Consider the following 15,725-nt stretch of genomic DNA (forward strand, 5'->3'; position numbering starts at 1 on the left):
ATCCAGCAAAACTGTTTTTTAAGAATGAAGATATAATACAGACATTTTTAGATAAAATCGAGTGTTGGCTACTAGGAGAACTTCACTAAATAGAGAATGTCTAAAAAGACACGCGTCAGGAAGGTAGTGCAAATGATTCAGAAGGAGGGTCTGAAACGTGAATCGTAAAGGCGAACAGAGAAAATGTTTACTAGGTTGGACAGTCTGTTTTGTGTTGGCCTATGAAATCGTTGCAAGTGTGGCCTTGTACTTTGAAGAGGTGAAGCGTAGTTTCAAAAGTGTGGTGTAGATTGCTTTGCACTCATCAGAACCCATCCCATCACTTTTTCATTTTGTAGATGCATCGTGGTTTTGGGGAATTGACCCTGGTTCACTGCTGGGGCCTGATTAGTCTAATTCAGTCATAATAATCCCATTCTCTTTGCTAATTCGGTTGATTGAGGAACCAGGCCTGAGTCATTTCACCTGCGGCCATTACTTTGGTATTAGTTATTGATTTATTGATCGGTTTGTTATTGATTTAGATGTGGTCATGTGACTGAAGTTGGCCCACTCAAACTGAAGGAACGAATTCTCATTTTGTGAGTGAGGGAGAGCACACTGGGAGAACCTAGATTGCTTCTTATGGGAAAAGAAACATGCCTTAATGTGAAGTCAGCAGTAGGAAGGGCAGAGCTGTGAGAGGAACAACACAAGAAAGTTTGATGTCTAATGATTTCAGTATGTTACTGCATCACCCAGCCCTGAAGTTCACCTTATTTTATGTGACTGTACTTCAAACTTACGTAGTTTGTAAGCTTATAGTACCTTGTGTAAGCTCCACCCAAAACTTATCCTGCAAAATAAGTTAGACTTTATTAATGCAAGTATAATTTCAGTTCTACACCAGGAGAGGCAGAAGCCATATGCTGTGTGCTGCTGTGGCAAGACTAGATTAATTTTAGTTTTCATGTTTTATTGAATTACATTGGCAGATTGACGTGCCCAGGGAAAATGACAGAGTGATAAAGTGGGAAAATTCCAAAATGTTGATGTGTGATCAATGTGAAGTGTATCTTTGGCCTTGTCTAAGAAGATGTTGAAGAGATTTAGTAACAGTGTTCAGATATTTAAAGGGCTGATGGGTGACAGATGTTTAGATTTATTTTCCCATGATCTAGAGGTCGGAACTGATTCCAATCAGAAATTCTGGAGAGGTGTAAGAGAGTTGTGATCAGTATAAGAAAGAATTTTTTGATACTTAAGAGCTGTCTGAAAATGGGGACTAAGGGGCATAACAGTGAAGAGAGATCAGTGGTGACCTAGGGAGTAAATATTTTTCCTTATATTCATCTACTAAGACTTCCATAGGTATATGATATTTAAGAGATTTCCTACATAGGGCAAGAGAAGGTTGGATTATGTTATTTACAGAGACTCCTAACATTTTATGACGTTAGTTGCCAATCAAATTATTGTAATACTGGTTTTCAACTTTGTTTAGCCTCAGAGCTTTTTTTAAATCAAATTCTTGGCAATGCCTCTTTACTATCTAAAATTAAAATTCATGGGGTGTCTGGGTGGCTCAGTTAAGCATGCGACTTCGGCTTAGGTCCTGATCTTGTGGTTTGTGAGTTCGAACCCCGCATCAGGGCTCAGCTGACAGCTCAGAGCCAGGAACCTGCTTCGGATTCTGTCTCCCTCTCTCTCTGCCTCTCCCCTGCTCACACTCTGTCTCTGTCTCTCAAAAATGAAAAACCTTAAAATTTAAAAAGATATTAAAAAATAAAATTCATAATGAATATTACCTATCCATACATATAATGTTTATGGAATAAATGTGAATGTACTGTAAACTAAAAATAAAATGAAAATAATTTAAAGTAAAAGCCTGCAATCATTTATTGCATTTCTGAAATGTAAGAAATTTTTAATACCAGCTTTTCTAAGTGAGGCATAGATTTGTTTGACAGCAAAACCTAATTTTAATTGACATGAAGCTAATTATAGTCTTTATACAATTGGCGATTTCATGTTTTGCTACAAAAATATTAGTATGTTTGAGCACAGGTTGCTGCTGTAGACCCTGTTGGTGTTGTTACTTAGCATACTTTGAAGTCCAAAAAAAATTCTGAATTCTTAAAATATCTCATCCCAAGTGTACTGGCTGAAATGCTTTAGTTCATTAACAAGTATTTCAACATGTACATGTTCTGGGATGACTAATTTAGAATAAATAATAAAGTAATCAAACGGCTGCACATCTTTTTAAAAAATGTTTTTAATATTTATTTTTGAGAGGAGAGGAGGAGGGGCAGAGAGAGAGAGAGGGAGAGAGAGGATCCAGAGTGGGTTCTGTGCTGATAGCAGAGACCCTGATGCTGGGCTCTAAGTCCGAACCGTGAGATCATGACCTGAGCCAAAGTCATGAGATCATGACCTGATGCCTAACGGACTGAGCCACCCAGCCCTCCCCACCCCCAGCTGCACATCTAATTAATATGTTTGCATTTAAAAGAAATAAGGTGACAAGCTACTCTGTCGTATTAAAAAAACAATAGCAATTCAAAAATTACATAATTTATTTATATAGGGTGAATATTGGAAATATTTATGTTATTAATGATATTTATTGAGATGATTGCATTTTTAGTTCTAAATCTGTTAAAAATACTTCGCTACACACTTGCAGGTTATTTTATTTTGCAGTATCAACTACTACTTCTCTGAAATCCTTTTCAACTAAATTAGTAGTTGGGTATTACATGCTACTTTAAGTAGAAAACTATATTTTTCAATAATTTGGAGACAACTTCCTATAAAATTTTTTTGATATAAATTGTACTGATGTAAGATTATAGTAAATTTAATCCATAGAACACTGAAAAGTTACATGGGATATAGAATAGTTCCTCATTGATAATCCATGGAATATATTTTAAGAATAAAAATAATTGTGTCCCTTTTTTTCCTTTTGTCTTATATATAAATAGGAGTTAGTCTGTCCTTCCTTCCTTCCTTCCTTCCCTCCCCTCCCTTCATACCTTCCTCCCTCCTAGTATTTTTCTATGGCTGGTTCCACTCTTGTAGAACCTTTTCTAATATTTTTGTCAGTCTTTATTTTCATACCATATGTGTCATTTAGCAAGTGATACACCATGACTTTGTACCTAAATATGTAAAATTTAGGGCAATTATAATATATACTAGATTTTTTTAAAAAAAGATTTCAGAGAGAAATTAATTTGTGTTGTAAGCAGCGCCATTTTATGTTTGGTAATGCCCAGAAAGAACTTTCAGCAATTAATGTCCTTGAGTTTTAGTTTCTTACATAGTCAGGATTTAGAGTGTTAATAAAAGTGAGACGCTGTGGTAGGAAGGTTAACAATTCTACAACACTGGTTATTTTCTTACCACGTAGTAAAATGTTGTTTGGAGTCTTTATCTTATATAGTTATTTAATTAAATTTTACAAGCTGAAACCGCCCTGTTCTGTTTGTAGGATACTGTTACACGTGGAATAAAATGTAAATTTTTATGTTTTTAACTATAGTATAAGGACTAATTTTCTAACCATTTTAGCCACCATTTTGATTTCATCAAAATAGGGGAACATCTTTTTAAAAAAGCATTTGTAAAATTACCAAATGAGTTTGGATTTAATCTTTAAGTGTGCAGGAAAATGCTGTTACATTAAGTGTATGGTAAGTTTTAGATCAGTATTTCTGAGTCTACTGTGAAAAATGTAGCCATTTTTAGTCATTTTTTAATATAGTCACTTAAAAATCCTTTTGTTTCTTTTTATCCATTTTAAACTGTCTTTTCCCCCTAGAAACTTAGAAGTAGAAACTTGGTATGTTTTAGACTATCCAGTGCTTAGTAAATACTTGCATTGTATATTTTAAAATCTTATTCCTTACTTTTACCAAGTTGCTGTTTGATAAAATACAGTGTTTTCATGATGGTGCTACACTAGAACTTGTCGCTTCTACTTAGTGGATAAGTGATTATTTGCTAGATTCTTTAATGAAACAAAGATGAAGCTAGAAATATTCTGTATTATAGTAACTATCTCGTAATGTTTAAAAAATATGGTAATCTGTATGTATATATATACTTTTTAGAAAGAATCTTCGAGAGGGAGACATAGGGAAAAGGAAGACATTAAAATCACTAAGGAGAGAACTCCCGAAAGTGAAGAAGAAAATGTAGAATGGGAAACTAATAGAGATGGTGAGTGCAAGAATCTTTGCTTATATAGTCAAGCTATTGATTATTCACTTTGTAGACTTTTTGGGTTTCAAAACACTTTTCAACTGTTATCTCCTCCTTTCAGAATCATCTTACTGCCGTCTTTCCACTTTAATGAGCCGTAATACAGAAAATAGCATGTGGTAGCGGAACAAAGTCAGAGAAGGCTATTCACACTGCATTTTTCAACTTCCCCATCCTCCCCTCCCCCCCCCCCCCCCCAGGACTTCATTGGGCAGCATCACAGTCCTTTGAAATTGCATTACTTTTCTAAGTGTTTTTAGGCCCTTAAAAAATTAAGGGTTAATTAAAAAAAAAATTAAGTTAAAAAATTAAGTCTAAATTTTTTTTTAGTGTTTATTTTTGAGAGCACAAGCAGGGGAGGGACGGCGAGGCGGGGACAGAGGATCCGAAGCAGACTCTGTGCTGACAGCAGCGAGTCCCATGTGGGACTTTAACTCACGAGGCGTGAGAGTGTGACCTCAGCCGAAGTCAGACACTCAACCGAGCCCCGCTAGTGCCCCTAAATTTTGTTTGTATTACATAAAATATTAAAATAAGATTTTTAAATCTTAAAGATGTGGGAAAATTATTTCCAAGAAATTGTAGACTTTCACCTTTCAGAAGAAATCCAATTCACATACTAATTGAGACCAGGGATTTGTTCATGAGTAATAGCAAAATCATCTTTGCATCATTTAACAAGTTAGCATTTGTTTTTCATACCATGAATGTTCTTTTTCACTTTTATGACCTCTGAAGGTGAGCAGTAGAGCCTCACGCTACCAAATAGAGAAAGGAAAGTCACATTTATTGAATGCTTTGGGTGTGCTGGGCATTTCAGTATCATTTATGTAATTACCTCATTAATTCAGTAGCTTTGTTACTCTACTTACACATGACAAAACTAAAGAATGTAAGAATTTAAGCAAGTTCCTTAGCAGTAAACTGAAAACTTAGACTAAGAGTTAAAAAAATTATAGTTTGTAGGCCAGCCACCTGTGTTTGCAAATAAAGTTTTATTGGAACACAACCAGTCCTGTTTGGTTACATATTTCCTGTGGCTGCTTTTGACCTACCGTGGATGAGTCGAGTACTTACGAGAGCCAGCAGTCTATAAGCCTAAAATATTTACTATTACATTGAAGAACAATCTCTAAAGAGATCTATTCTGAGACTTCAAAAGTATGCTAAATGCCTCTCCTGTAATTTGAACGTCAGTATTTTTTTAGGAAATCCATTCCACTTCTGGACAGTGTTGTCTACTTAAAACTTACTCCTAAGAGCAGATAGGGAATTTCCTTATGATTAGTTTATTGGGATTTCATAAGTTAATGTAATACCTCTTACAAAATAGTAGTAGAAGCAGCTATAATGTCTCATTGTAGGTGACTAAATAGTTCATATATTGAAATAAAATACTATAAATCTTGACTGTTTGAGGTTGGATAGCGAACTTTGCCTAACTATGAAGGGATTAGCTAAACACACTCGGCATTCTTTTCATTTTAATTACTTTCGGATAAGAAATATTCTGAAATATACTAGATACCCCTTAATCTTTAAAAATAAAAATTTCTCTATTCCCATTTAAAAGCCTAAGATGAGTTTTCTCCTTGTCTTCATAGTAGCTATTTCAGACTCTCTCCTCAGATCTCCCCGTGGACCCTTCATGTCTCCTGTCTGCTCTTTACTACACAGAGATGATGCAACTCACCATCTAGTAACTCCCTCAACTTCCTGCTACCACACTTACAAGCTGGTCTTCTTTTCCCCACCTGAACTTTATTCTTTCTCTTTTGTTCTTTGTAAGAAGCCTCCCTCTTGCTATATAAGGTTATCTACTCCTGTGTCCTGAATCTGATTTCCTCCCCCTTCTGCAATCTTGTTCATTTGTTATACATTCTCTTTTACATCTTTAACATCCATCTGGACACAATTTCTCTTCTCCCCACATGACTTTTACCCATCACCCGGCTTATCCCCACTTTACAACTAAATTTGTGAAGTCTCTGTGCCTTACTGTCTCTACTTTTTTCACCTCATACTTGCTCAGTTTTCTGACCCATGTCTTCAGTAAAATGGCTTTTCAAGGTCACTGATGACCTCCTGTTTGCTAAGTAAATAGAGACATATTGTCTCTCTCTCTCTTTTTTTTTAATTGTTTATTTATATTTGAGAGAGAGAGAGACAGAGCATAAACAGGAGAGTGACAGAGAGAGAGTGAGACACAGAATCCAAATCAGGCTCCAGGCTCCCAGCTGTCAGCAGACAGCCATATACAGGGTTACAACCCATGAACTGTGAGATCATGACCTGAGCCAAACTGTGACTGAGCTACCAAGGCACCCTGATACTTGTCTCTATTCTGTAATCTTTCTGCAGCATTCGAGAGCCTTTTTGAAACACTTTGTCCTTGGATTTCATCTATCACTCTTCAGTTTTTCTGTCTTCCTTTGAAGCCCTCTAGTCTTGAACGGAGGCTCCTTGTGTTTTATCTATCCCTTAAATGTTGATTCCCAAGGTTTTGCTCTAGGCTATCATCTTTAAAAAAACTAAAGTGATTTTACTATACAAAAATCCTTTAAAAGGTGAGTAGATGCCTTTTATAATAGTTGTACATATAAAATCTACACATGGCTATTACAGTTTTCTCTTGATTTGAACTCACAGGTTTTGATATTTTGTCTCTATGGATTAAAACATGTTTGGAAGAATATTGAAGCATGGATATAGTCATCTCATTCCCCAGATAATGACACTGAACCAATTTAATAGACTTTCTACGTTTTAAATCTAACATGAATAGCAGTTTTAGCTAGACTCAGAAGAAATTGCTTTGTATTAGTATTTCTCAAACTTTTTGGTCTCATGACGCTTTTCACTTTTTTTAAGGATCCCAAACAGCTTTTGACTTAGTGGGTTATTTGTTTTAATTCTTGCCATATTAGAAATTGAATCTGAGAAATTTTTTAAATACTTATTTATGAATTTATTGAACAGTGAAAATAATAAGCCCAGCATATACTTTTATAGAAAATAGATTGGTTTTGGAAACTAAAAATAAAATCACAAGGAGGGGGCAGTGTTTTACATGTTTTTGGAAATCTTTTTAACATCTGGCTTAGTTGAAGACATCTAGATTTTTATGTCTGGTTCCACATTCAATCTGTTAATGGTATTGCGTATCATGTGACTTTTGGAAAACCCCGCTGTATACCCAGGAGAGAATAGTAGACCAGCCACCCAAGTGATGTAGTATTGTAGAAATATTTTTCATCTTCTGAAACTCCAAAAATTGTTTTGGAGATCCCGAGGAGTCCTCAGACCCCTCTTTGAGAACCGCTTGTTTCTAGAAGTGGCTTCTGCTTTCAGTTGTTTTCCCTTTGCCTAGCCACCTCTTCTCAATTTTAATTTTTCCTTCCAGATGAAGTCATCCTTTCAGGGCGTCATTAGCATCTGTGTGTTAATGAATCCAGTATCTGGAGCTCTCAGTTGAGGCATCTGTCAACTGGATCTCTCTATCTGAGTTCCCTAAGACTACCACTTTCTACTGGGTCCCCCAAAGCCTGGGAGTTATTATTTGATATTTCTTCCCCTCACCCTAGATGTTCACAGAGTTCTGACATTTCTGCCTATCTTTCAGAACCACCTATTTTTCTAAATGACTACTAATATTTTAGTTAAGATATTTGTTTACTGCGTACAAATATATTTTACCACAATAGCCTCCTAACCTCATGCCTTGAAGTTATTAATCTTGTCTTCTAATTCATTCTCCACTTGAAAGCCAGAATAATCTTAAAAGAATTTTTTTTAACTGAAGTGTAGTATACATTCAGAAGAGTGCATGATTCATGTGTGCAACTCACTGAATTTTCACAGACAGAACAAACTTGTATAATCTGTACCCAAGTCAATAAATAGAAAATTAATTGGATCCCATAAACCCCTTTGTGCTCCCTTTCCAGTCACTCACTCCCAACCCTCACCTCCCAGAGATAACTACTACCCTGATTTCTACCACCATTGATTAGTTTTGTCTGTTTTTGAGCTCTGTATAAATGGAATATATAGCAGTACTCTTTTTATGTTTAGCTTCCTTTGCTTACAATATATTTGAGATTAACCGTATTATTTATTGCACATAGTTGTAGTTTATTAATTATTATAGCTGTATAGGATTTCATTGTATGAATATGTCATAATTTATCCATTCTAATGGTGCTAAACATTTGAATAATTTCTAATTTTGAACAGTTATGAGTAGGGTGCTGTTACTGTTCTTAATCATATCTTTTGCTAAACTTGTACCCATGTCTCTTCATCTTATGCCTGGAAATTGGATTGCTAGATCATGGAGTTTGCATATGTTCATCTTTGGTAGATAATGTCAAATTAAAAATGATTATTTTTCATATGGTACTTTTTATCTTTTTCATCTTAGCCATTCTGGAGGTGTGTGGTATCTTATTGTGGTTCTAGTGTGCATTTCCCTAATGACTAATAAAGTTGACAACTTGTTCACGTTTATTGACCACTGTACAATCTATTTTGTAAACTGTGTGTTCCAGACTTGCCTATTGTATTGCATTACCTGTTTTCTTAATTGTTTAGAATTCTTTATATACTTTGGATATAAGATCTTTTATCAGATATACGTATTGTGAATATCTTCTTCCACTCTCTGAGTTCCAGAATGCTCTTTTGAAAGAATAAATGTCTTCATTCCTCTGCATAAAATTTGGATTTCCCGGGGTGCCTGGCTGGCTCAGTTGGTTAAGCGTCCGACTTAGGCTTGGGTCATGATCTCATGGTACATGAGTTTGAGCCCTGCATTGGGCTCTGTGCTGACAGCTCAGAGCCTGGAGCCTGCTTTGGATTCCTTGTCTCCCTCTCTCTCTCTGCCCCTCCCCCTCTCATGCTCTGTCTCTCAAAAATAAGCAAACATTTAAAAAAAAAAAAAAGCAAATAAAATTTGGATTTCCCATTGCCTTCAGGAACCAAGTACAAATTCTTACTGTACAGAACTTTTCATTATCTGGTTGCTGCCTGTATTTCCAACTCCTTACCCCCAAGTCTGTTTTTTATTTGGTTCCTTAAACTTCATCTTATTTGTTTACCATACTGACTAGTGCAGTAACATAAAAAGGGAAAGTGTCATTGCAGTAGAAGAGGAAATAAATGAACGTATTTGGTAATCTTATAGGTGGGTACATTCTCCTGAAGTAAGGCATAAAACCCAGAAGCCTTATTTGAGTACATAAAGATTTAAATTTTCTGTGTAACTAAACTACAGTTTAATAATTAAGAAGTAGATCACCAAAAGGACATATTTACCATGTATAACATGTATAAGCACATGGCATAAGTACTATATAAACATATAATGAGCTCCACAAATAAAAGGAAAATACAGTCCAGTTGATAAATGGGCAAAAAAAATTAAATAGGTAATTCATAGAGGAAATAGAAATGGTCAGTTGGTACTCAGGCTCACTACAGAAGGAAGTCAAGGAAAATAAAAAGGTAGCATTTATTTATCTGTCATCAAATTGACAGAAATGAAAAATATAAACTTTAGAAATGGGAGTTTCCGTTGGTAAAAGCTGTTTTGAGGTGTAGTTTGGTAATATTAAAAATAAAGTTACACTTATCTTTGATCCAGCAACTCTGTAGCTTACGAAATCTGTTCTAGGGGCACCTGGATGCCTCAGTCGGTTAAGCATCTGACTCTTGATTTTGGCTTGGGTCATGATCTCACCGTTCAAGTACCCCATCGGGCTCTGTGCGCTGATAGCATTGGGTGTGCTTGGGATTCTCTCCCTCTCTCACTGTCCCTCACCTGCTCACCATTCTTTCACTAGCTTACTCTCTCTCAAAATAAATAAATAAACATTAAAAAAAAAATCTGCCCTAAAGAAATACTTTGCACTTGTGAACCAAGGAAGGTGTCAGAATGTCCATTGAAGTCTTGTTTATAGAGCAAAATATTAAAAACAATGTGTATCAGAAGGAAACTGGTTCACTAAATTACAATGTGTTCATATTATGAAATGCTTTTCAGATGTTAAAATGGTTCCTCTTTGTATGATGTGGAAAGGTATCTCTATAGGGCATTGTGTGTAGTTTTAGTCCCATTATTTTAAAGAGCATAAATATAAAGGTTTATTTTTATGCATACAACACTAAACTAGTAACATTGTTATCACTAGAGTAAGGTAGCAGTGGGAGGAGTGTAATGGAATTTCTCCATTTACCCTGTGTACTTAAGAATTAACACTTTTAATAGTGAGAATGTATATATTAAAGACAGAAGCAAATACTCAACCGTACAGTCTTTAATCCATATATGTATACCTTGTATATTTCTATGATTATTTGCATAAAACAGATTACTAGAAGTAAAATTGTTTTATTAAAGGGTATTAATGTTCTTAAGGCTTTTACCCACATTGCCTAATTACTTTCCAAGATAGATGTCCCAGTGTCCTAGTTTGCATTGTTAACCTTCAAAGAGTGAACATACCTTTTATCTATACCTTGCTAATACCTAATACTATAATTAGAAAAAAGTACCTCTTTAATACATGAAAAAGGCATATTTAGGTACCATTTGCATTTCCTTCTTTTTGTGAATTGCCTGTTCATGTCCTTGCATTCTCCTTTCAATCAGTAAGAACTCTGTATGTATGAGGAATGTCAACCTTATGTATTGTATTTTTGTATTATATATTTTTAAAAATAGCTGCCTTGTAAAATATGCCATTCTAATTGTATTTAATATATTTCTAATGACTTAGACTAATCATCTATCTATATGAATCAGTTTTTATTAGGCAGTTATAATGATAACCTCAAGGTATGAGACACATTTTCTAAATTTATTAAATGGTTTCAGACTTCTTTTTTTTTGTCAGGTTGCATCATGTCTGTTTTGTATTTCATCTCCTTATAGGCTAGGAAGACATCTTCCTTTTCCTATAAAATAGCTATGCATAAAATAAGAATAAATTGTATCTGAGTAAAGACTAGAGAGCTTTTCCTCTGAGCAAAATATATTATAGTACATTGACTCTGACATATATTTTAACTGTTCAGGCTTACCCCTTTGGTAGGATAGCTGGGGATTGAAGGACTGAAAGCCAACTTTTCATTTCTTACCTGTGTTCTATATTGGTGACATTTCCAGGTAGTAGTTTTTAGAGGGGTGCAGGGTATTATTGATAATACCATTAAAAACACTATAAATCATTCTTCACAATTAATTACTCTTCCCTTTGTTTTATACATACTTAGTATTTAACTATGGAATTTTATCTGCTAGCAATTTAAGAATACTGTCAAACTGAATCTTTGAACCCTATTATTCATTGATACAAAGTGTCTCAGAGTACAAAACAGTATACAGATAGCCATTATTTATTTAAATTCAGTATTTCCAATCATTTTATCTAGTAAATATAGTTCTTAAATATAGTAAATTATATCTAGTAAATATAGTCCTTAAATATTTAGTAATTGCTTTCTGACTGAAAAATGTGATTTAATCTATTTTATATATTTACTGAAAAATTGTCATCATCTTCCAATATAAGATGAGCAATCAATTTAGTTACACAGAGGATATGTAGTTACCCCCTCTGTTCCCAAGCAAATAAATGGATAGTTGGAATTATAATGTATTTGATCTGTACACGACAGTGATGTTCATTTTCTTGTGTTTTCGACAGTCAAATAGGACTATTTATCGTCGTCGTTTTTTAGTTCTTCATTTTATTTCTTTACCCCAGGTTAAGGAATGGTGATCTTCAGTGCTAAAAGTTAGAAAAGTTAGAAAAGGCACCTCAGTTTGTTATCAGTGTAGCCCAACATTGTCATGTGTTAGGATAAGAGTCACTGAAATTCCTTCCTCTAGGCTCTTTGGCATTTATATATAACAAATGAGGGTGAGAGACTGGGTGACAGTGCCAGTAGCCCCTGAAAACTTCTGCATGTTGCGAAGGAATAGCTCTGCACATCATTCTTTCTCTTTCCTGTTTTTTTTTTTTTTTTTTTCCTTAACAAGTCTTTATATTTTTTCCACTGGAAAAAATGAATGGAAATAGAGACATTGTACCACATCTGTTGAGGAGATGGACAGTTCTGATCTAAGGAACTATCACAAATTGCTTATAATGGAAAAGTTACAGATCTTTCGGATGTTAGCTCATGTACACATTAGTGTTAAAATTACCAAACTTTACTTTTAGATACAAATCAGTTCTGTCACTAATAAAAAGGAAATATGGAAGCAATGTAGGACACCTAATGCTACCTTCATTTAATACTGATGAATCTTTAAGAAAGTCAAGGACATAATGAAATCATATATACAGCCTGAAATACTGAAGGCTTTGGTATTTTTAATACTTAGAATTTACATGTGACTTTTTTAACGGTAAAATTGTGAAATCCCATCTCCTAACCAAAAACCCAACTGCCAGACAACCCAAAATCACTTTAAGAAAACCCAAGTGTCTTAAAAATGTTTGGCATTTCATAAAGAAATCAGCCGTACTGATTTTAACCCTTTATAGAAACAATATATATTTTTTATCTTTGAGAAGTATGTTATTCTAATGAAAGACCACCATTTTAATTTGCATAAAAAATTAGTTGAAAAAGTTACTCTAATTTTTGGTGTAATTTTGATAGTTTCTGACAAGTAATGGAATTTTATCTTAAAGATTCTGACAATGGAGATATTAATTATGATTATGTTCATGAGTTGTCGTTGGAAATGAAGCGTCAGAAGATACAGAGGGAATTAATGAAGCTCGAACAAGAAAACATGGACAAAAGAGAAGAAATTATTATTAAAAAGGAGGTATGCTATTGAAATACATGTTAGCAATTAATATCAACATGGGTATTGATCAGAGAACTCATTAGCCATTTGTTGTGTCTTAAATTGTATCAGGATGTTGATAAGTTGATCACGTTACTGTAAATCAACTACATGTTAATATTCACATTACTCTATTAGATAAATAGGAAATATTTTTGCTTTTGGACAGGTGAAAAAACTAAGGTTGTGCTGCATAGATTCACCAGCTAATGTTAAATGGGATTTGAATCTATGTATGTCTGTTTCTTAGGCCTAAGCTATGTCTAGAATACTTGTTTATTTTTTAAAGACTAGGGGTACAATTTATTGGAATGTAATTTGTGATTTTTCTGAGATTTTGAAATTGTATAATTTTGGTTTGCTTTGTTAATAATAGTGTTATGTTAGGGCACGTAATTGTAATTAGCATATTGGTTAAAAGCACATGTTTAGAAGTCAGACTAACACTTGGTGGCTATAACAGCACTTAATATTTCATTTGAATTTTGGTATGATTTAGAAACACCTGCTTTGTTATCTGATTATAACACCCATGATTGAAGGAGTTTCTGATTGATCTACTGAATTCTTTTAAAAGGTTTCACCAGAAGTGATTCGATCAAAATTATCTCCATCTCCTTCTCTAAGAAAGTCAAGCAAATCTCCAAAGCGAAAGTCAAGCCCTAAATCGTCATCTTCAGCAAGCAAGAAAGACAGGAAGGCAACTGCAGTATCCTCACCCTTGTTGGACCAGCAGAGGTCAGTAGGGTGGTAAATAACGCCAGAATGAAATAGCTTTTTCTGAAGTGATACCCGAAATCTGAAGTGATACTCAGAAGAATTAGTAGATTACAGAAGAATCCTTGTAATACATTCAGTATTTAATGTAAGTTTTTTTCTTCTAAAATAAAGGTATGACCATATGATTTCACTCATATATGGAATTTAACAAAGCAGAGGAACATATGGGGGGTGGGGATGAGAGAGAGAAGGAAACAAACCAGAAGAAGAGACTTTTAAAGGTAGAGAACAAACTGAGGGTTGATGGAGGGATGTGGGTAGGGGATGGGTTAATTGGGTGATGGGTATTAAGGAGGGCCCTTGTTGTGATGCGCACTGGGTGTTACATGTAAGTAATGAATCCCTGATTGCTACTCCTGAAACCAGTATTGGGTTGTGTGTTAACAGAATTTAAATAAAAATTTGAAAAGAAAATAAAGGTACAAAATGTTTCTGTTTAAAAGAAAATTGATAGAGAACAATAAAACAAATGTCTGTGTCCCATCTGCTGTCCTTCAGAGCTTTTTTTTTTTTTTTTTTAAATAAAACATAACACACCTTTGTATTTTCTGTCCCTCCCTCTTGAATTTGTTTTTGGTACTTGAGCATGTATGTTTATACTTTCATGTGTATTATTTTTATCTACTTAGTCGTAGTACTTATATATTAAAGCTTTGCTTGTGCAACTTTCTTTTTCACTTAACATTTTTTATATTTGTATTGATCTATGTAGCCTTTTGTCATTTGAGTATTTATACTATGTGTTTACTCTTCTGTTGTTGAACTTACAAGTTTTCAGTTTTTCACTGTTACAAATTATACACAGTGAACATTTTTCTTGTCTCCTTGTGCACATGGTCATGAGATTAGATTCTTAGTTTATACTAAGCAGTATGAATATATTATTTAGAATTACTGCAGTAGCCAGTTGAAATAAAAGCAGAAATGAGTAAATATTACATTGAGGGACTAAGAATAAGACAGAAGACATTTTTCTATTTAATGTCACTCTGTACTATTTAAATTTTTTTTTAATTTTTTTTTTTTAACGTTTATTTATTTTTGAGACAGAGAGAGAGACAGAGCATGAACAGGGGAGGATCAGAGAGAGAGGGAGACACAGAATCTGAAACAGGCTCTAGGCTCTGAGCAGTCAGCACAGAGCCCGACGCGGGGCTCAAACTCACGGACCGTGAGATCCTGACCCGAGCCGAAGTCGGACACTTAACCGACTGAGCCACCCAGGCGCCCCTGAATTTTGTTTTAATGAAAGCGTATACACTAATTTTGTTCAAGGAAAAAAGCTAAATAAACTAACCTCTTTCAACATACGACCAGTTGGCAAACTATCTGAATCCACAATGAAACTCGTATTTGTCTTCCTTCTAGTTTCTAGAGTCTTTAACCCTATTTCAGACTCCAGTTACTTTTTGCCTAGGTTATTGTATCATCCTTCTACTTTATCTAGTGTCCACTCTCCTGTGCACATAGACATTTCATTCCTCAACCCCCTGTATTCATTCATTTTACGGATGTTGTGAGAGAAATCTTGAAAGAACGATTGCAGTTAATTTACTATGCCATTGAAAAATTCTGTGGTTTTCCATTTGGTTGAATAAAATTCGGATTCTTTGTTTGTTTGTTTGTTTTAATGTTTATTCATTTGAGAGCTAGAGACAGTGCCAGCAGGGGAGGGGCAGAGAGAGGGAGACACAGAAGCAGGCTTCAGGCTCTGAGCTGTCAGCACAGAGTCTGATACAGAGAAAGAAAGGATCTAAAAATGATAGATGAAATTAATTGAACTCTGTGCCACAAGTGGGAGGTACACTCTGTGCCATTACGGAGA

The 15,725-nt window shown here is 34.7% G+C and overlaps 1 protein-coding gene across 5 annotated transcripts in view; it reads left to right on the top strand.

Moving 5' to 3' along the window:
* ZC3H13 (zinc finger CCCH-type containing 13) overlaps window positions 1-15,725 on the top strand; it is a 96,511-nt gene that overhangs the window by 22,687 nt on the left and 58,099 nt on the right. For all 5 annotated transcript variants that reach the window (XM_042920361.1, XM_042920233.1, XM_042920517.1 and 2 more), the window contains 3 exons: window positions 4,104-4,212; window positions 12,960-13,099; window positions 13,698-13,858. In XM_042920361.1, the coding sequence (XP_042776295.1) occupies window positions 4,104-4,212; window positions 12,960-13,099; window positions 13,698-13,858 (410 nt within the window). The remainder of the gene's footprint in view (window positions 1-4,103; window positions 4,213-12,959; window positions 13,100-13,697; window positions 13,859-15,725) is intronic.

Source organism: Panthera leo, chromosome A1 (genome assembly GCF_018350215.1).
Source record: "Panthera leo isolate Ple1 chromosome A1, P.leo_Ple1_pat1.1, whole genome shotgun sequence".
Classification (NCBI taxonomy): Eukaryota; Metazoa; Chordata; class Mammalia; order Carnivora; family Felidae; genus Panthera; species Panthera leo.